This window comes from Sitodiplosis mosellana, unplaced genomic scaffold, assembly GCF_009176505.1.
Source record: "Sitodiplosis mosellana isolate CC-2019 unplaced genomic scaffold, AAFC_SMos_1.0 Smas_scaffold_6167, whole genome shotgun sequence".
In the NCBI taxonomy this organism is placed as follows: Eukaryota; Metazoa; Arthropoda; class Insecta; order Diptera; family Cecidomyiidae; genus Sitodiplosis; species Sitodiplosis mosellana.
The window spans coordinates 4,465,179-4,485,738 of NW_022601408.1; the positions used below are offsets into that span (position 1 = coordinate 4,465,179).

The 20,560-nt window shown below is 33.9% G+C and overlaps 3 protein-coding genes across 5 annotated transcripts; all 3 read right to left on the minus strand.

The window, feature by feature from the left end:
- Positions 1-1,276: 1,276 nt before the first annotated feature.
- On the minus strand, positions 1,277-6,861 carry LOC129575698 (deformed epidermal autoregulatory factor 1). 3 transcript variants are annotated; one of them, XM_055459628.1, is made up of 10 exons: positions 6,492-6,861; positions 4,785-4,936; positions 4,623-4,719; positions 4,511-4,570; positions 4,013-4,276; positions 3,895-3,944; positions 3,758-3,783; positions 3,456-3,677; positions 3,146-3,384; positions 1,277-3,058 (listed from the first exon to the last, which is right to left on the minus strand). In XM_055459628.1, exons 1-10 carry the CDS (start codon positions 6,591-6,593, stop codon positions 2,885-2,887), a joined length of 1,386 nt encoding a protein of 461 aa, XP_055315603.1. In that variant the 5' UTR covers positions 6,594-6,861; the 3' UTR covers positions 1,277-2,884. The 3 variants fall into 3 exon arrangements, with proteins under 3 accessions (XP_055315603.1, XP_055315605.1, XP_055315604.1); XM_055459630.1 differs by having other exon boundaries at positions 4,785-5,340; positions 6,492-6,831; XM_055459629.1 differs by lacking the exon at positions 6,492-6,861 and adding an exon at positions 5,489-5,847 and having other exon boundaries at positions 4,785-5,340.
- Positions 6,862-7,834: 973 nt separating this feature from the next.
- LOC129575697 (catalase) lies at positions 7,835-17,874 on the minus strand. Its single transcript, XM_055459627.1, has 3 exons — positions 17,471-17,874; positions 8,601-9,594; positions 7,835-8,518 (listed from the first exon to the last, which is right to left on the minus strand). Exons 1-3 carry the CDS (start codon positions 17,522-17,524, stop codon positions 8,052-8,054), a joined length of 1,515 nt encoding a protein of 504 aa, XP_055315602.1. The 5' UTR covers positions 17,525-17,874; the 3' UTR covers positions 7,835-8,051.
- A 119-nt stretch (positions 17,875-17,993) lies between these two features.
- On the minus strand, positions 17,994-19,471 carry LOC129575699 (transmembrane protein 70 homolog, mitochondrial). Its single transcript, XM_055459632.1, has 2 exons — positions 18,587-19,471; positions 17,994-18,505 (listed from the first exon to the last, which is right to left on the minus strand). The coding sequence occupies exons 1-2, from the start codon at positions 19,160-19,162 to the stop codon at positions 18,254-18,256; spliced, it is 828 nt and encodes a 275-aa protein (XP_055315607.1). The 5' UTR covers positions 19,163-19,471; the 3' UTR covers positions 17,994-18,253.
- Positions 19,472-20,560: the final 1,089 nt, after the last annotated feature.

Genomic DNA, 20,560 nt, shown 5'->3' on the forward strand with positions numbered 1-20,560 from the left:
GACCAAGTCGAGTGATGTTTTCATATATTTCTAGCCTCATATTCCGTTGGTTCGATTACAACTCTCAAAAAATCGACATTTCATCGAAAAATCCTCAAATATACACTTTTTATGGTTAGTGTCTTGGCAAAAAGTTATTTTTTCTCAAAAATAATGGGAGTCTTCTCTGTCAAAAACTTTGAAAAATGCATATTTGGGGTAACCCCCGAACAAAAGTTACGTTTTTCATGGCAAATTATCATTTTTTGTTCGGGAGGTACCCCAAAAATCATTCTTAAGTGCTTCTGTATGAGTAGATTTCCAATATTTCTCGAGAAAAATAACATTTTACCAAGAAACTTATCCAAAAAGTGTATTTTTGGGGCACCTCCCGAACAAAAAATGATAATTTGCCATGAAAAACGTAACTTGAATTTTTCTCAAATGTTGTTCCAATTTTTTCCTCATTTTACTCTCTGTTACGCATATTGCAATGTTTTAAACTCATACATGAATAAAAAAATAACTTATACATTTCAACATTAGTTGAAAATTTCAAAAATTGCTCTCAAATGATTCCAGGTCGTTGGATATCTCAAATTTTCGAGAAAAGAAACAACACTTGCCTTATCCGAGAATAGACTCGAAGACGTATTGATCCGTAAATTTCATATCTGTGCTCGTCTCGGTGTATGTCGATATGTGAATATAATACACCAAAAGAGGAAACATATATGCGTACATCAGCGACTATTATTATAAATTTGGTGGCCCACTGTTGCAAATCTATGCAATTGGTTGAATCTATCCTTTGTCAAACAAAAAAAAAAACAAAATCGAATCAATGAAATGCAACAAAAACTATTTAAAGCAAATTTGTAAAAACATGTTTTAGTCAATATAATCAAAAAAATGAACTGATGAATAAAAAATTAATACCATTATTACAATAAATGAGAGATGGGGGAACCAACAATAAAAATATGTAGATGATAAATTGTGGTTTTTTTATTGTTTCAACTACCTAATGCGGAAAATACGGACATCGTAAGTAGAATAATTCATATCACAGTGATTTCAAGAGAAAAAATCGGTGTTTTGTAAAAGTTTCAATTTTTTTTATTTAAAAAAGAAAAAATTCCAAATTATTGTGATTACAATTTAAATCACAAATTTATTCCTGTTACTAATTTTTATAAGATAAAAATACACATAAAACATATGATTTATTTCTGATATTTGGTGTATGCCTTCTGCAAAAACTAGAGAAAATATAATGATCAAAACACGGAACGAAAATGGTCAAAAACACAACAAAATTTTAATATTACCTTTTTACACGTTTTTTTTTTTTTTCATTTTGAATCTATATATCTTGTATTTTGTTTATTTAAGAAATAAAATTGACTATACATCTCATTGATAGAACTAGACGAGAAAAAGACAAGCCAATGACTCATGTTGATCGCATGAAAGAGTACTACAAAAATAGTATTGAAATTCATATATACAGATTTGTTTCTGTTAAACATATGATTGGATATTTTCACTTGATATCGGAGCGAAAGTTCCAGAAAAAAAAAACATTTACATAATAAAAAACATTTGGATAATAAATAATGACATACTCAATGAAGCAGAGGACTTGTCGGCACACGCGTAGATGTACCATTTCACTTGATTTAGCAATTCGTTAGTTGCCGAAACATCGTATATGCGTTTTACTCGATTTATCACGTGAAATCCCAATACTTGATTAGCCGAAGTATGATTTCGTTTGCGGCGCCATGCTTACGCTATGTATTATAGGCGCCGCAAACGAAATAATACTTCGGCTAACCTACACACACAATAGTATGGAGTTTACTTTTGTACTAAAGTGTCATAACCAATACATTCAAATATAGTTGACATATACGAATGGAATAAAGTTCATCGCAAAAGCACATGTCAGCACCAACAAATATACACAAATGAGATGACATTTATCCCATTCGTATATGTCAACTATATTTGAATGTATTGGTTATGACACTTTAGTATAAAAGTGAACTCCATACTATTGTGTGTGTGTGTAATATTAGGATTTCACGTGATAAATCGAGTAAAATGCATATACGATGTTTCGGCATCTAACGAATTGCTAAATCAAGTGAAATACTACATCTACGCGTGTGCCGACAATTTCTCTGCTTCATTGAGTAAAGATGTGTGTACACACTGTGTAGACTCCTTGGATTTTTTGAATTTGCAACTCATGCGATTCATTTTTTGAATGAATATATGAGCCACCGCCATCCCAGAAAGCGGATATAAGTGAGCGAAAATTTACACAATTCATTGTATTCATTGATGATGTTAAAAAAGTCTTAAATGTTTGAAACGTCAAAAGCTGATTTTCTTCACTCTGATTTCATTACTCTTCTTCTAGAAAGAAAAAGTTATTAAAAATTGAACGAAGTGTTCGAAGGGGGTCCTTTTTTCAATTGGCTAAGTTTGCACGATTGTTTCCAGTTGTTTTTTTTTTCTATCATTTTATGACCGAAAACAGTATCGAAATCGTCTTTCGGCTAAACATATAAAACGAATGACGAGAATTAAAATAGAGAATGAAAGACTGAATGGCTTCATGCATTTGATCATTTACGCTAATGGTTTTGTGTATAAAATTTCTTATTTACGCAACATGTTGTATTTATATGAATTCGAAATCATTGTTTCATTTTGTTGCGAGAAAAATTCGTCATTATTCATTTTGTTTTTTCTCCGTCTCTCTCTCTCTCTCTCTCTCTCTCTCTCTCTCTTTCTCTCTCCCTCTCCCTCTCTTTTGAACATGTAAAAACTAAATTTATATTAAAATATTAAAATACAAGTGTAAAATATGTGTAGTTCTACAAAAAAAAGTTTATGCCTGTTCATCAACCAGCAGCATAATTTGTTGTGTGGCTTCATTTGGATCACGTGTTGTACATTCAACCTGATGCGCATTCCAGTCCTTTCGTTGGCAAAATGTTGAACAATATGGCGTTCGTCGACACAATGAGCATTCGGCCATTGCTTCGCGATTACAATTGGCGCACTAATTCATAATAACAAAAACGAAATTATTATAATTAATGCACACAAAGTGTTTTATGTATACATTGTGATCAATTGCGATGTGTACCTTTTTTGTAGTGGGTATCTCAACACCCGGCATTTGATGAACATTATTTGGATCATCAATATCGGCATGCACACGAGCAGCCATCAAGGCTGCATCACGTTCTCGTTGCAATCGCTCGATTTGGCGTGCGTGCGCCTCTTTTACTTCCGATATACATCGACGAAATTCGTTTGTTGCTTTGGTCATTTGGGCACATATGGTTTTTAAGCGATCGTAAGGTATACTAGATTCAGCAAGAACTGAGAAGAAAAAAACAGTATCAAACTATTTTTATATGACATATTCATTGAAAGCAATTCATTTGACTCACTTTGTGACGACGAGTCAATGTATTCACTAGTGCCGTCTATTCCATCAGTAATAGATTCCCACGTCGTTTCTTCTTTGGTCACGATGCCTTGCTCGTGTTCGCCTTCTTCTTCGCTTTGTTTCTTCTGTTTGGCTTGTACATTATTTGGCGACTGTTCCATATTCGGCAGATTTCGTCTTCGACGTTTATACGGTGTAAATAGGCGTACTGGTCCCGAGGCAGCTGAACAAATTGAATTAAACATTTTAAAATATTTCAATTGTTGTAAAAAAAACCTATTGTCATTTGGTAATAATACTAACTCGAGTCATCGTCGCAACACGCAGGGCTGCAAAATAATTCAATTCCAAAATTCATAATTCATTTTAAATTTCAATAAATTATATAGTATTTTTCGGTCAAACATATTTAAATGACAAGGAAATTTCGTATTACATACCAAGTACAGCTCGTTGCATGCGGTGTGATGATACTTTCATCAATTAGAGCCTAACAAAATATCAACGTATGATGAATTTAGCAAAATGCATCAAATGAATGTTTCATTCAAAAAATACCTGTAAACTTCGGCCTCCAAAGCGAATCGACCGCTTCCAGTCTTTACTTGAACCTCGACCACATAAGTTTTCAAATTCACTAGGCGTAAACCATTGATCCTTGTATTTTATGCAACGTCCCCGGCCACCCGAACCCAACCTTGACTTGTATAATTCAGCGGTGGTTGTTTTACATCTCACCGGCAGCACTTCTAGGTTCATCGTGTCATTCCAATTGGTAGTTGACGTTTGAGACGTTTGTTGCTGTTGTGGTTGTTTTTGTTGCTAAAATGAAAAAAAAAAATAATATGAGTCTTTGATGCTTAACGATGACAAAGTTGCTTCACACTCTAATTCAAATAGAACATATCATTTGAAGGCAACACCCTTTAAGCATCCAAAACATGCTTGAACTCATCAAAATCTGATCTCATTTTGTTTCTTTTCCCGTTGAATTGGGTTAACTTTTAGGTGTTGTAACATGGCAAAGCAAGAATGATAGGAGCTAAGTTGACTTACCTGCTGGTGTTGTTCCGATTGGGTCTGCGGAGGTGGTTGCTGATCAACAATTGAAGCCGTCTGAAAACATGTATAATGATTATTCACGCAATTTTTGAAGGCTTCAATTCACCTGTTGGGTCTGCTGCTGCTGTATGACAATATGTGTGGGTTTCAGGTCCCCGACATCTCCGACCACATTACCAGATATGAAACCATTGCTGTCGACGCTGAATAATCGAAAAAAAAAATTCTTAGTGATAATGTACTAAATGAGTAAATTCCATCAGTTTACCATAGCATCTGCTTGAAATGTGGCAATTGATCCGGTGTAATGACATTGAAAGTAGTTCCTAGTAATGGTAATGAGACGGGCACTGATACGACTGTTCCACTTTCGGTGGTGGCAGCGACCAAACGTGTCGTCGTTCGTTGATTTTGACCACCCTGTTTTACAGACATAAATTTGGTTTTGTTTTGGTTTTCTTTTTGGCAATCTTATACTCGAAAGTTGTGGCAGTTTGGCTTCACTATCTCTTTTGTGGACGATTCTCCCGCTTAATTTATGAATTGATTATGGTTTGTTTTTTTTTTCGTGATTTCTTTACTCTCTGGACGTACGAATATAAATACTTTGTATAATAGTTAGTTATTTATCCTGTTGGTCTTTGTCTTGGCGTTCACCGTTTAGTATTTTGTATTCTGTGTTCTTCTTTTTTTTTGTTTTGCTTTTGTTATGTGCGATTCATATACATATGCGTTCTTAATCCATCACATTGTATTGTATGACTTCGTGATTTCGATGTCAATCTGATATGTATGTTATTTTGTTTCGCTTAATTTCGCTCTTTCTTTATGTGTTTTCAATGGTTTGTTATGAAATGAAAAATAAGACAAAATTGTATTGCATTTACGCATTCTCAAAAAATTATGGAGTTTTCATTTTTTATGCTGTTGCTTCTTTTTGTTTTTTTTTCTTTTAAATTAAGCATTTCATACACGAAAAAAATTATGTGCTGCGTTGTCGACACAAACAAATTTATGTTTATGTTGGCTCTCTATTATTTACGATCTTGGCAATATGAAAATACACTCGCAAACTACCCGACGCTACTCGAGGTCGCTGTCTTTGTCAACGAACAATTCACTTTCTTGAAACCAATTGCAGTCGGACTTTATCAATGATGTTTGACAAGACAAGGTGAAACGAAAAAAAGTGAAAAATACAAATTTTTACCGCGATCTCCAACAAGCGTTTACGTATAACCTAAAAAATATTTTATCCAATACAATCAAAGAGGAAAAAAACAAAACGTAAACACTAATCAATACAGCCAACGTAGCCAGTCGCCAATTCTAAGTGTTGTTCGCACGGATGCGATATACACAAGCGCTGCTGCGATTGGACGCGAATGTATTGGTGAATGAACCGCGCGGAGACTGAAACTGTGTATATACAATATACATACATACAAAATAAGAAAACAGAGACGAATGAGAAACCGAAAACTCATACGGATAAATTAGTATGGTAAAGGCAATTTGGCTGTTGCTACTTCTGACATTTGCACTGATTCGCACTGAAGAGATGCGACAGTATGAGTTTGAAATGTTATGACTGTCAGTATTTGCGATTACGTGTGTTTTCTACACACTATACATGTCTGCATGTGTGAATATGAATGTGCAGTGTGTGTATGTACAGAATGACGAAAAATGTGATTCGTTCGTTCATTCTGTACACCATGAGCATTCCTCATTTTCGAAGATCTTGACGAAAGACAAAATTTATTTTATTCTCAAATAGAATGTTTGCGTAAATAAGTCATGAGCATTTTTTTTTATTAGACGATAAAAGTGTCATAATTTTGGTTTCTTTTTTTCAAATTTTCGTTACGAATGAAAAAAAGAAGTGAAAAGGAAACATTGAACGACGACAGCAAATATAAGTTCAAACATGAACCGAAAAGTGCAAATGAATTTTCGGTTTGGTTGTGTTTACCTGATCGCCATTTTCATGGTTGCTTTCGTCGGCTGTTCCAAGATGTTCGGCAATGTCCGGTAATACGATGCTGCTTGTTATGTCCGACTGGTTTTCATCCATGATCGTCGTCGAACCGACGATATATAAATGTCAACACACCGTATAATAATTAATACTCTTCGATTACGGCTTAATCGGTAATATTATCTTTTGAATGATTCGCAGCGACGATGAAGAATTTGATATTCTGCACCGTTTTTCTCTTTGGTTTTGAATGGAATTTTCTTTTTCGTCGGTATATACGACCTCCTAGTTGCACTCAACACCACACTATCGTAAGGCCCACATACATTTTCCCGCTGTCTTCGTTATATTTTGTTCATTGTGTAGCATGCATCTAGTGCCACATTGACATTTGGTTATGATTATTTCAATAGGTGGCTGTACTAGTATATGTGCACAAAGACAACCAAACACTTATTTCACCATTTAGTCTATGTCACCCTCGCTCTCTCTCTTTCGCATATTCATTTTGACTATTCTATCGCCATTTCATTATTATTGGCTCTGACCTGATGGTATTTGTGTGATGAGCCTGCGCCCAACCATTCAAAATATTGTAATTCTGACATTTTTTTTTGCATCACATTTGGAAAAAACTAAGAAAATTCCAAATACTCATGAAAATGGCGCAGACTATAAAGAAACATTAGAAGAAAAAAAACGAAAGTTGTTTTTTTCTTTTCCACTAAATTTTTTTCAATACAGTGAAATATTTAGATTAAAATCATATTTTGTTGTTGTTGCAGCAAGTTCTACTATAAATAGCATAGGTGAATGGCGATAAGAATACATCATTAGGTTTTTTTGTTTTGAATAGCACAACTAGCAACCAATCTATAATGTACACCAAATCGCAGTTGAAATCTTATCCATCAAACGTGACTTCTCACTCTAAGACTGTCTATCATAAACTGACTGATGTACTGACTTATACTGGCGCTCAGAATCAAATATCAGCGGACTAACAAATTAAATACTGAATAATTGAAGCTAACTGCTGATATTCCAATCATTATTCTGTTTTCAGCATTTTGTTCTTACCTGGTTTTATTCAAAACATTAGTAAAATAAAAATTTCATCACATTATTTAAAAAATCTGATTGTTGGAGTATATTGGCTGGTATTATTGCCTTGAACGAGCAAATTTAAAAGTTTTCAAGTATTCAAGTTTTTAATTTGAAATAAAAAATAATAGATAAAGATTACCATTTAGCAGCGAATCTCGCACGTTGTCATCCTTCTTCATTTCACACAGTCGCAGTACAATATTTATGATTTTAAACAAATTAAGACACACTTTTGTATCGATATCAATACCAATGAACGATTTATTGTAAATGTCTTTAAAACAAACGAAGTGCTTACATATGAAGGTACATTTTAAAAAAATCCAATGGAAAACCCCGTTTGGAAAAGTGAAATCGATAGTGAATTAACGTCTTTTTTGTATTCGCATAGAATCTTTTATACCAATGAAATTATTATTTTTAAAAATATGGGCGCGAGAGTATCGCTTACAAATTAGCAGATGTTTTGAGCTTAAGGTTTGTTGCGATGCGGATTCCCAATTCGCTGCTAGCTTGGGAGAAGTTCTTGACCGCACGCTCTTGAATGAATTGCGATGCACCGGCCAAATGCCCCGAAATATTGTTGGCCAGACGGAGTTTTTCTTCGGCATTCAACACTTTACTGTAAAAAATTCCAGCTTGACTGAAGTTATCTTCATGAGCAGTGCTTATGCGATAAACGTCACCGCTAACTCGCTCTGGTGGATTGAGCTTACGTGCGCGTTCGCATTCGGTTGGTCCACCAAACGAATTCGGGAAATAATTCGGTGCACCGCCCTGGTTATCGGTGAAGCACATGGAACCATCACGTTGATAATTTTTGGTCGACACACGATATGGGCAATTAACTGGCAATTGCAAATGATTTGGTCCCAAACGATGGCGATGTGTATCAGAGTAAGAGAACAAACGACCTAAAATTGAAAAACAAATACAGAGAGGGAGTATTTAAAGAGTACTACTGATAACGTACAAGTTCTACTGATCACATTTTACCTTGCAACATCTTGTCTGGTGATGGCTCAATGCCTGGTACCAGATTAGCCGGACTGAAGGCAATTTGTTCCACTTCAGCAAAGTAATTGTTTGGATTGCGATCCAAAACCAATTTGCCGACTGGAATCAATGGATAATCGCTTTGTGGCCAAACCTTGGTCACATCAAATGGATTGAATGAAGCTTTTTCGGCCTCAGTGTAGCTCATCACCTGAATGTGGAAAGTCCATGTTGGATAGTCACCCTTAGCAATAGCATTGTATAAATCGCGGATACTGTAATCTGGATCACTTGCAGATAAATCGTTAGCACGATCAACTGGCAAATTTTTGATCTTTTGATCGGTTTTGTAGTGGAATTTACAGTAGGTTGGTTCACCTTTATCATTAATCAATTTGAATGTGTGTGAACCATATCCATTCATATGACGATAGCCATCTGGAATACCACGGTCGGAGAATAAGAACATGACCTGGTGAGTAGTTTCTGGGCGCAAGGAAATAAAATCCCAGAACATGTCCGGATCTTTCAAGTGAGTAGTTGGATTACGTTTTTGTGTATGAATGAAACTTGGGAATAGAATTGGGTCACGAATAAAAAATATCGGCGTGTTGTTGCCAACCAAATCCCAAATACCATCCTCAGTATAGAATTTCACGGCAAAACCACGGGGATCACGTACAGTATCTGCTGATCCACTCTCACCACCGACCGTAGAGAACCGAACTGCAATCGGCGTTTTTTTGCCGACAGCGCCAAACACCTTGGCCGCTGAATACTTCTGAATATCTGGGTGGGTCACTTCAAAGTAACCAAAAGCACCGGCTCCTTTGGCGTGAACGACCCGTTCCGGAATACGTTCACGATCAAAATGCGATATTTCATCCAAGAAATTGACATCTTGAAGAAGGAGCGGTCCACGGTGTCCCACCGATTGGGTAGCATCTTTCACGCCAATTGGTGCGCCAGTAGCAGTAGTAACGATGGACTCATCCTAATGAAACAAAAGCAAACCAAGTTATTTCAAATCGAAAGTAGTTTAGAAATAGAAAAGGTCAAAAAGTATGTTTCAGTGATAGCAGCCTACTTTACAAGGAAAAAAAATCGAGGATTTTAAAAACCATTTCATGCCTTCTATGCGTCAAAAATTCCAAAATTTGTACACACACAAAAGTAAATTGTCAAAAGTAGTTGAACGTCATCGCAAGTCGGGATAAAATATACGTTTGAATGGTGTTGACATATACAAGTTCGATGAAATTTATCCCAAAAGTGGATGTCAGCACCTATAAATGTATGGTTTGTCCCGACTTGCGATAAAGTTTAACTACTTGCTTTTGTGTGTGTAGGAACAAAAATCTTCCGTAATCACTAATCAACCAACGTATTAATTAGTTTGCCCTGGTTAAATAAAGTCGAAGGGTGATAACAGTGATATGATCGGCACATGAGCACCATTTCTACTGATTGCCATTATTGCAATGTAAATGAATAGAATGTCTACTCCTTCTTCTTCTTTTTCTCAACATCAATTGCATACGACTTATGTTAACTCTCCGTTATCATTAGAGGTGGCGCTACTTATGCGCATTAATTGCATTGGCTCTTATGATCGAGGGGCAAATCACTCTAAAGTAATTTGTAATAGAGAAAGTAATTTACGTGTAAAAATCTCGATTACTTTTAAAAGCCAATTTTCAGCCAATTCGGCGACCTCACATTGCAACTCTTCCCTGATTTCGTGTGGAATGGCCGATAGATATAGTCAAAATAATATAGGGTAATAACAAAAAACGTCAAAATATAGCTGAAATATTCCTTAAATGTATCAAATATTCCAATTCCTGTCATTATATGGGAATATTGGATGGAAACCTACTAACGTCATATTTTAGACGTATTTCTTTGTTTGATTCAAAGTTTTTTTCGTCTGTGATGTTTTCTTATTTTTAGACATATTTAGTTTTAAAAATGTCACAACCACAGTGCCGAAAAATCCAAAGAATTAGATGAATAATTATCGTCCATTTTCTTGTCAACGAGACATAATTCAATAAAAATCGAATAACCATTCAAAATATAATGTTAGTTTATCATTTTCTCACTTAATTTTAAGATTTTTCGACGTGGGACATTTAACCCGACAAATTTTTTTTCAGCCGATTTTGAGAGGTTTAGAAAATTTGATTTCAATTTTTTTTTGGATCGGTATCGAAGGACTAACAAAGGCAAAAAGTTTCCTTTTGACATCCTCTTTCCAATGGAAGTTTCATATTTGAAAAATATCCACACATAAATTTTTTATGGACGTACATCCTAGTGTGGGCCAAATAACCCGACAGTCCCTTATGTAAATAATCATTTTGAAATAAAAAAGTCATTGATTTTTTATTTAACTTTTTCTTCTTTTACAATAAAGTTATCTCTTTGCTCTCATCTCTTTCTTGCACTAAATGCTTCAATTGTGTTTTTTTAGCCAACATAATAATAAGTGTATGGTGCACGTGAAGAACATATATTTTGAAGAAGAATGTGAGCCGGACCGGTTTTCTCAAATGATCAAATGCAGGACACCTTGAAGAATGAAGATGCCTTTTGAAACAATGTGATCCGACAACGGATATGAAACGACAACAACAACAACAACAACAATTTTTTCAATGTTTACATAAAACGAGCTCTACTTACATGACGTTTGTGGTGATTGTTGAAAATTTCGATCACATTAACGTATGCACGCCTGATAATCAAATAGCCATTCGCGCAGCTCTTCGAGCTGATAAAATATGATTTTATATAGATCCGAGCCCCTAGATCATGTCAATGGACACAACAACGCAAGATAACAACGCATCCATTTCCATTAAGACTTATTATAATTTGTTCGCGCGGAATTTGAAAACAATGAAAAATGAATGGGTGCGTTCAATATTATGCACTATACTAGCGATAGTCGAGTTTAGCTGACAAAAATTACAGCTATCGAACTTTCTCTTTGAAACTTAAATGCTCATGAGAGAATGTGTGAATCATCGAATCCGATGTGAGACACTATATATAGTGTGTTTCAAAATTTTGGCAATTATGTACATGTACAAAACGTCTCAATAAATTCTCAAAACTCAAGTTCATTCGATTTTGATTGGAGTTTTGCAAATTTTTCCACATCAGCATGCTGCAGCAATAATGTCTTTTATTGGCTTTTTTACCATATCACAAAAACCATTGGCACATGAAGTACTCGAATTATGGTTATTTTTCACGATCTTCGCACCCGGTCCATCTTCAGATCCGAAGTTATTTTGGGTATTGAAAAATAGACCATGCCCAGATTACGCCCGGGTTAAACGATAGATCGGGTCAAAATACCATGAAAAATAACCATAATAAGTGGCACATTACCAATCTCTGTGAAAACATCACACATTATTCCTTTGTATAAAAAGGGATCAAAAGAAAATGTCGGAAATTATCGGAGTATTGCCTTACTACCATCATTACTGAAATTGTTCGAGAAAATAATGCACAATAAAATAATGTCCCACTTCAGGAACCATATAAGCGATTGCCAATACGGATTTGTCCCTGGCAAATCAATAAACACAAACCTCATGGAACTAGTAACATTTTCAAATGAAGCATTCGCTGAGAAATGTCAAGTTGATATTTTATACACTGACTTCACTAAAGCATTCGACAAAGTCGATCATGCAATTTTGTTGAGAAATATGACCGACATGCAGTTTGACCCAGGCATAATTAAATGGATAGCTTCATATTTGAATGCGAGATCAATGAGAGTGAAAATAAATAACAGCCTCTCCAATGATTATTTAATGCACACAGGTGTCCCAGCTGGTAGCATCTTAGGCCCTGTTATGTTTTTGATTTACATTAATGATTTTACCGACCATATTTGAGAAATATATCAAGATTCTATTGTTTGCTGACGACTGTAGAGTAGCAATGAAGATAAAAAGCAATGAAGACCTAGTTTTGTTTCAATTGGAAATCAACAAATTACTGAAATGGTGTAAAGACAATAAATTGGAGCTAAATATTTTGAAATGTGCTGTTCTCACTATGAGTAGAAGTGATGGGAAATTTATCGGACAATATAAAATGAGTGATGTATTACTGAACAGAGTTCATGACTTTCGGGATTTGGGTATAAGAATCGATGAACGGCTAACATTTAAGAAACACATTGAATCATTAGTTGCCACGTGTAACTCCACAATGGGATTCATAAAACGCACAGCGGGAAAAAAATTCGACGTTGACACTCTGGTTGTTCTATTTAACTCATTCGTAAAAAGTAAACTATTGTTTGGTATCGCTATTTGGTATCCTTCCACGGCCACAGATAAAGACTTTATTGAGGGAATTCAGAAAAGATTTACTATGATGGCACTCAAAGAATATCCCAATGCAAATAATAATTACACAATTCGTCCCTATGATGACCGTTGCTCAGAACTAAATATTGACTCGATTCACAGTAGATATGTATGTTCATATATGATTTATTGCATGATAATTTAGAATCAAAATTTTTAAAATCGAAACTAGTGTGGAACAACAATAGGCCAACACGTAACACAGAATTATTAAAACTATCGACGTACACAAGCGATTACTTGAAAAATCAGTCCTTTTGGTCAGCAGTTAGACATTTTAATGAAAGTTAATTTCAATATATGAACAATAATGAAAGAAACAAATATGTGAAAGCAATTAATGATAAGCGATTATTGTAAAAGGGTCTGTACTAGATCAATAAATAAATAAATAAATAATTGAACTGTATATGGACCGTTATTTGTGCATATTTATCGTTAAAAAATGTTTATTGGGCAGTTGCTGGGTAGCGCATTACGATGTTTATATCTTGTTTGAGTTTTATAGCCAATGATTATATCGCTTTAATTTATTGGCTCACAATATTCACTTTCATATCCACGCATTCAATGCAATTTAAACACTGCTTTTATGGCGCATTTCCGATGCGTGCGATTACAACTATTGCATACCGAGAGATGTGCCCTTATGATTAGGTTGGAAAAGCACCATACACTAAAACTTGATTCGAAACTAACAGCTGTGCCCCAAAAATATAAGAGTTTGAATTGTCAACTCACTGATGATGGAATCATTGCTTCTGAAATGTAAACATATGAGTAATTCTCAATAAAGTGTATTATTTGTTGGAACCAACAATTATTCATCATAAAATACACGTTAAATCCCCAGAATTATTATCTATTTAAATAGCCTATCTTTGGTAGATGGCGCTAATATGCTGCTTTAATCATTTGTATTGATTCTTATTAACAATGCGCGCCTCTCGTTGCATACTGTAAGGTGTACATTTCAGACTTGAAATTATCACCATCATCATCATCTTACTATTTGCGGCAATTCACGTATCGGCTTAGAAAATTAAAGAATAATCATCGCTTAGTGGACTGTCAAGACGATGATGATAAAAAAAAGTAATAGCGATAAGATAAGTATGAGATATTGCATCTTGCTTAATTATTCCAATTCCATTTTCATTTGACTTGTCAAATGTAATTTTGAGGAGTCTTCTGCAGCTCATATACTTGATGTACGGAAAATATCCTCCACGTCGAAGTTGTGTGCGTAGTATAATGTATATACTAGCGAGAGAGCAGTGCAGCACATTATACTGCTATCATTCTAACACACACTGTAACCACAAAGCCTAGAGCGAATTGAACCGAAATTAAATCAACCAACAATGGTGAAAATTATAAACCACAGAGTGATGTAAATCGAAATAACCAAATATGATTTACAGATCTACGCCGCAATTTTGAATAGAATTTGGTTTGGTTTATCAGACCGAATGAAACTCAAAATAAATAACACTCGGGCAAGAAAATAATATAAAAAATGCATGAAGAGTTATCAAAATACTGATAAGCTTGCTTACGAATACCGACTGCAAGACATTCAATTCTATTTGTGTATATTCAAGAGTGAAAAGAACATTGGCTCATTTTTATTGGTTTTAGCAATGATATTGGCGAAATTTTGTTTATCTTCCTAGTATAAGCTATAGCTATTTCAATATATTGAAAAGTTCGATCTATTAATAGTAATAGATCATGCTTTTACACGCAAATTTGTGTTTTAGTTCGTAAAAAATCTCGATGGGCTATGATTGACTGCCATTGTAAATTTTGAATGAATATATATCGTTATATGCGTTGATCAGCTGTAAAAAAAAAATCTTATTCTCCCGGTAAATTTATAATTTGTGATCGTGTTTCCCCTTCTGATGTGCCTCTCATCAATACAAAAGAGAAAAATAATTGAATTCTTTTTGATGTCTTTGAATTGAAATACGTTCCATGGGTATACAAATTCTGCAAATGTTACCTATTTTATTCCATTCTTTTGGAATTTTTCGTCCATTCATTAGTCGCTTTTTGCGTTTTAGATTGACGCTTGTTATTTTCGCACAATGTCATTGAGGTTAACTTGATTTTATTCCTTATTAAGTTTTATTCTTTGTTGCGCATTCATTTGTGTAGTATGCCCGCAAAAATGTGTCCAATAGTACTATATAGCAACTTCAGAAGGCCAAATGTGGACGAAAGAATGGCTTTAGGAACAATAGGCTTAAAGAAAACGCAAATTTACGATGTATGAATATACATTATTGATTTAGTCGTGCATGTGATTTGGATCGATTTTTTCCCATATTATTAATAAAGGAGCATGTTGCGTTGCATATTGTTTCATCGTCAAACTCTAATAATCATAATAAATGCTACTTCATTTAGCACTATGTGAATTTTTAATTAAAATATAGATAAATTTCCGTTTATTATATAGTTGTGATAAGATTTCGATTCCTTTCTAATTGTTATGGCGTGTAATTACGTGATGTTTTCATGCCAAAATAAAAAACAACAGCCACCTGAATTTTTCTCTCGTAAATTAAAAAATTCTACTTCTTTTTCAAGTATAACGCTTTGTTGGAGGATACAGTTGCCAAAAATGCATTTGTAGAGAATAGCTCTAGTTTGTTTTATTAACATTTATTCAGGTTTGCAGTCAGGTTATATATACGTTGAATAACCAATCACGCGCACATTTACTTTTCGGTTGGAATTTAATTTTTTTTTTCTTATTCTCTTTGTTTCATTAAAATTTGTTGTTGTTTCTCTTTGTTGCTACGATTCAGAAATTTTATTTTACCTTCGTTATACTAAATAAATAAAATGTTTGATGCAATCTAAAGCTGAAACCGGATTTCATTACGCTCTGCACGTATTCGACGAACACATAATACTTTTTTATCGTTTATTTTCTCCTCTTTTATTTTGTTCTGGAACGAAAACGAGAAAAAAGAATTGCTTTCTTCCAGCACCCATTCAGGGTTCAGAGGGAGTTGATTTCGTTTTGTTTTATTTTAGTAGATTTTGTCGTGGTTTTTATTGCTGTTATTATTATATATTTGTATTTAGAAACCGGTATGTGTAAATAAAATGGCTAAAATGAGATGAATACCCAGAATGAAGCAACTTACAAAAATTGTGCGCAATGTACTCCTACTTCGCAACTTGTTGTTCGATATTTAGTTTGTGTACATTCAATATTATGCATAAGGATCAGTAGCGGCTGTATTTACACTAAAAATTGACGATCACCACAATGTTTTGCAACACAGGCGGCTATAAATACTAAGCCATAAAATTACTCACAAAAACTCTGCACTAACTATGTAATTTTTCTGTACATTGTAAATAAATTGAACGGTTGAGCGACTTTCTTATAGAATTTTTTTTTGTTAATTTCTACCATCTGAAGCCATGTGGAAAATGTACAGAATTTATTCTGAGCGAATTGCAATTATTCGGTTTTTATAAGTGGAAAACCACACATCGTATTTATATCCGTAACACATATAAAATTCATTGAAACAAAACAATTTATGCAATTTTTACGCAACAATAGGCAAACTGGCTATTTTAGGTTGTGGTGTTTTTCTTTCTTCTGAATTTTCAATTACTTGGTAGAAAGAACATTGCTTATTAGTATTATTAGTTAGTATATCCAAAAGCGATGAAATATTGTTTCTAGTTTTTAGTATTTGGGTTTCATGACGACGTGTACCGCCGTGTATTTTCAGTGCCGGTTTCTTGTTTATCTAAAAATATTGAGTCGTTGAAGAATACGAAATATAAAGTGAGAGTTAACATTAAGACCAAATAAGAGAAACACGCAGATTATATTGAAATGCTGTCAAACTACATCGCGATTAATAAATAAAACCTTTATATATTTTATTGTGTATGTGTGTTTGTTATTTTTTTTAGGCAAGTCGCTTATCACCATTTGTTTGCAACTATAAAAATATTTAAAACTATCATTTTGCGTCTCATTTGACTGAATTGACATTTCACTGGATCTAGAAAGATTTTATTAAATCATACAGACTTGAATCTTAGTAAACATGGCTTATTTTTGTAATGACGAAATTCTACGCAGTAATATTCTATAAACAATAAACATTTTGGAGTGATATGAATACGTAAACACTTCAATCGATGATTGCATTGCAAAGTGAAAAATCACACGAGAAGAAGAAGAATCAATTAAAATGTTATCGGTTTCTGATAAAAATAGCTATGATTGCACTTCTAGATATTTTCTGCGAGTAGGTTTTTTGAAAAAATATTCGTATGTTTTATTTTGGAGATTTTTAAATAGATCGAAACGTAGGAAATTTTAAAATTGAAAATATGAAAATCAAAAACAATGAGTTTGATAGTCATATATTGTGATGGCGACGGTGACAAAAATAATCGCAAAAAAAGAACTTGACTACTAACCTTAACTGTTTTTTTGTATGAATTCAACTGATCTTCTGCTGGTCCACGAGACATTGTTATGTAGCGAACGTAATTACGCAAAAACCAAAAGAAAATTTCACAAATTTGTTAGACCAAATAGAAAATAACGAAAAACGGGCAAATCTTTATAAAAACAACTGCCGGGCCTGTTCAGAAAGCTTCTACACAGCACAAAAGTTGAATCAATAAAACAACATTCGAACTCGACGTATTCGACTTTTATACCACCGTGTTTCCCTTTATGTTCCGTTCTTCGTGCAATCCACTTAGTTTCTATCTTATATTGGTTTAATCTTTTGACAGCTGTACTTGTTGTGTATTTGACTACATCGTTTTTGCCCGTAGTAGCAATCGTTTTATGTTTACAAGAGGTACGAAGTCGATACATACAAACATCTACACTCACATGCATAAGCACGCGCTTATGTCAAACTAGAGCCAATGTTCACGCTCGCGCTTAATGTGAAAAATGCATTTTTATTTTATTTTTTCTAATATATATATATATATATATATATTCGATAGATGTTATCGTGTCTGTCATTTTGACAAATTCATAATTGATTTTTAGCTATTATTCTATTGATAACTTGCTTATTGCCAATTTAACCCAAGAAAAATATCAGTAATTCTTTTGAAATTAAGAATGATACAATGATATATTTTTTTTTCTTCGATTGTTTTCATTTGGGAAAATAACATATTTTTGAGTTGATAACAATCAATAAACAATCATTTTGCCTACAAAATCCAAACGATGACCTATGGCTTATCAGGTGTTTGAGTCGACTTCATTTTGGTGGATGAAACATCGGAATTCGCCGTTGAATTGATTTCATTGACATCTAATCGAATATTCATAGGTTTATCGTATCCCATGAAACGAGCGTAGTGATGAGTGTCGTTAAAACTTGCAGCATCCACAAATACCGGTATTTTTTTGGGTCCAATTTTCATAGATGTAAACATTGTTTCAACTTCTGGTAAATGAATCTCCTTCACATTGAATTTTGTCTATGGAAATAAAAAATCATCATAACAACAAATTTTATCTATTCAATAACATTCATAATTTTGACGAGTCAAAGATCTTACTTCATTTCTGAACAAGAAGAATGAAATGGTTACGCAAGTGTATTCATCGGTTTTCTCATTGTATTTGATGTCAATGACATACTTTTTGGTAACAAAGTGCAATAGCAAAGGGGTTACAAATGTAAAAATTCCAGCCACCGAACACATCAGTACACTAAGACCAGCGCCGCCAACTTCCAAGCCTTTGTGCCATAATATTGGCTGGGCCACCAAGCCCATAGCACTTGTTGTTAATGAAAACATTTTAACACGAAGTATTTGGTTTGTGTATTTGCCTTGGTAGATAGACACCTCATCTGGGTTACTATCATCTGTGTAAAATGGTTTAGACTTTACTTTATGCACATTGCTGATCTGCTCGGGTCTATTACTATGCATAAATCTTTGCACATGTTGACCAATTCCCATTTGAAGAGTTTTTTTAAATAGCTTAGATTCCGATGCATTGAACTGATGACTGGAATGGGTTACATTTGATGCTATGGATGAATAACACCGAAATTTTCTGAAGCTAGTATTTATTGTGGCGAAAAATTTGAATAGCGACAAATTATTTGATTTGTATAAAATTAGCATTTTTATTAATTATCAATCATCACTCGGAAAAAATAATGTTAGGTTCAATTTATTCGTCTTAGTATTTGGATAACTTCAGCAAGCATTGCCGAAAAAGAAACAAAACCTCAAATGTCAGTACAAACGTCAAACTTATATGCGTTCCAGAAATGTCGCCTATTTTACTTCGAATTTCGAAATATAGATCGCACTCTCGAGTTCAATTTTCGAATACACATGTGTCAGTTAGAATATAAATGGGAATAGAGATCGGTTCTTGGAAGAACAAAACATGGAAAAATGGTTTTTTTTCCAAACGCATCATGAATTCCCATTCAACATGAACGTAAAATGATTCGCAGTTACCGAATTATTCTTATAATACGATTCAGTAGCATGAATGCATTTTCCAGTTTGAGAATGTTGTTCAAACCAATCTACTGATTAATGCCGGCTTGTGCTTAGGTAGACAATAAAAGTATATATATACACTCTTGGACAAAATTGAGAAGACAACCTCGAAAAAAATTTACCAATGATTATTTCATGAACGTAATTAGTTTTTATTATTCAATCATTTGTTCTATTTATTGCAAAATATTGTGAACTAAAAGAATCTAGAGGAATTTTAGTGAATATTTTTGAATTTCGTGATTTTTTCTCAAAAATGTAAACCGATGTCAAATTAGCATTGGACAAAATTGTGAGGACAGTTCGTTACATATTTATATAAATGGACCAATTTCCATGACAATTGAAAACTAGAGACACAGCTTCATGTACAGGCTCGCGAAGATTTGAAATACTGCATATGGCTTGCTCCACCGAACCGTTGTTTGAGAAATGGAGGCGGTCAAACTTTTTTTATCATATTTTACTTCTGTCATCTTCAACACATACGAATATTTCTTGAACCAAGAAAGATATTGAAGCATAGTAGACGGCATTTGAAGGATTGAAATTAGACCAACAAAATGCAATAATAACCGACCAAATATTCCAAGTACTTCAAGAGATACAGCCGTGGAAGTATGACAGCTGCTATCGAAATGACACCAAATATTTGACATTTGAGGTTAGAACTCAGAAATTGTAAATTATTTTTACTTCATCTTGATCAAATTTACTCTACCTATCAAGAGCTACAATTTTGTTGAACATGTCAATCCCAAAAATGAACTCCCTTAAAAGATGAAGACTGAAGAATTACATCGTTGATTCTTTTCAGCATATTCGTATAGGGCAAGGTGTTGTTTTTTGGGAACAACTAATTAAACAACTTTTTTTCTGTCATCAAGAGCTACAACTTTGCTGAATACTTCATGACTGAAAAACAACACCTTGTTGGTCGAAAATCCTTTAATACTAAATTGCCCTTATACGAATATGCTGAAAAGAATCAACGACGTAATTCTTCAG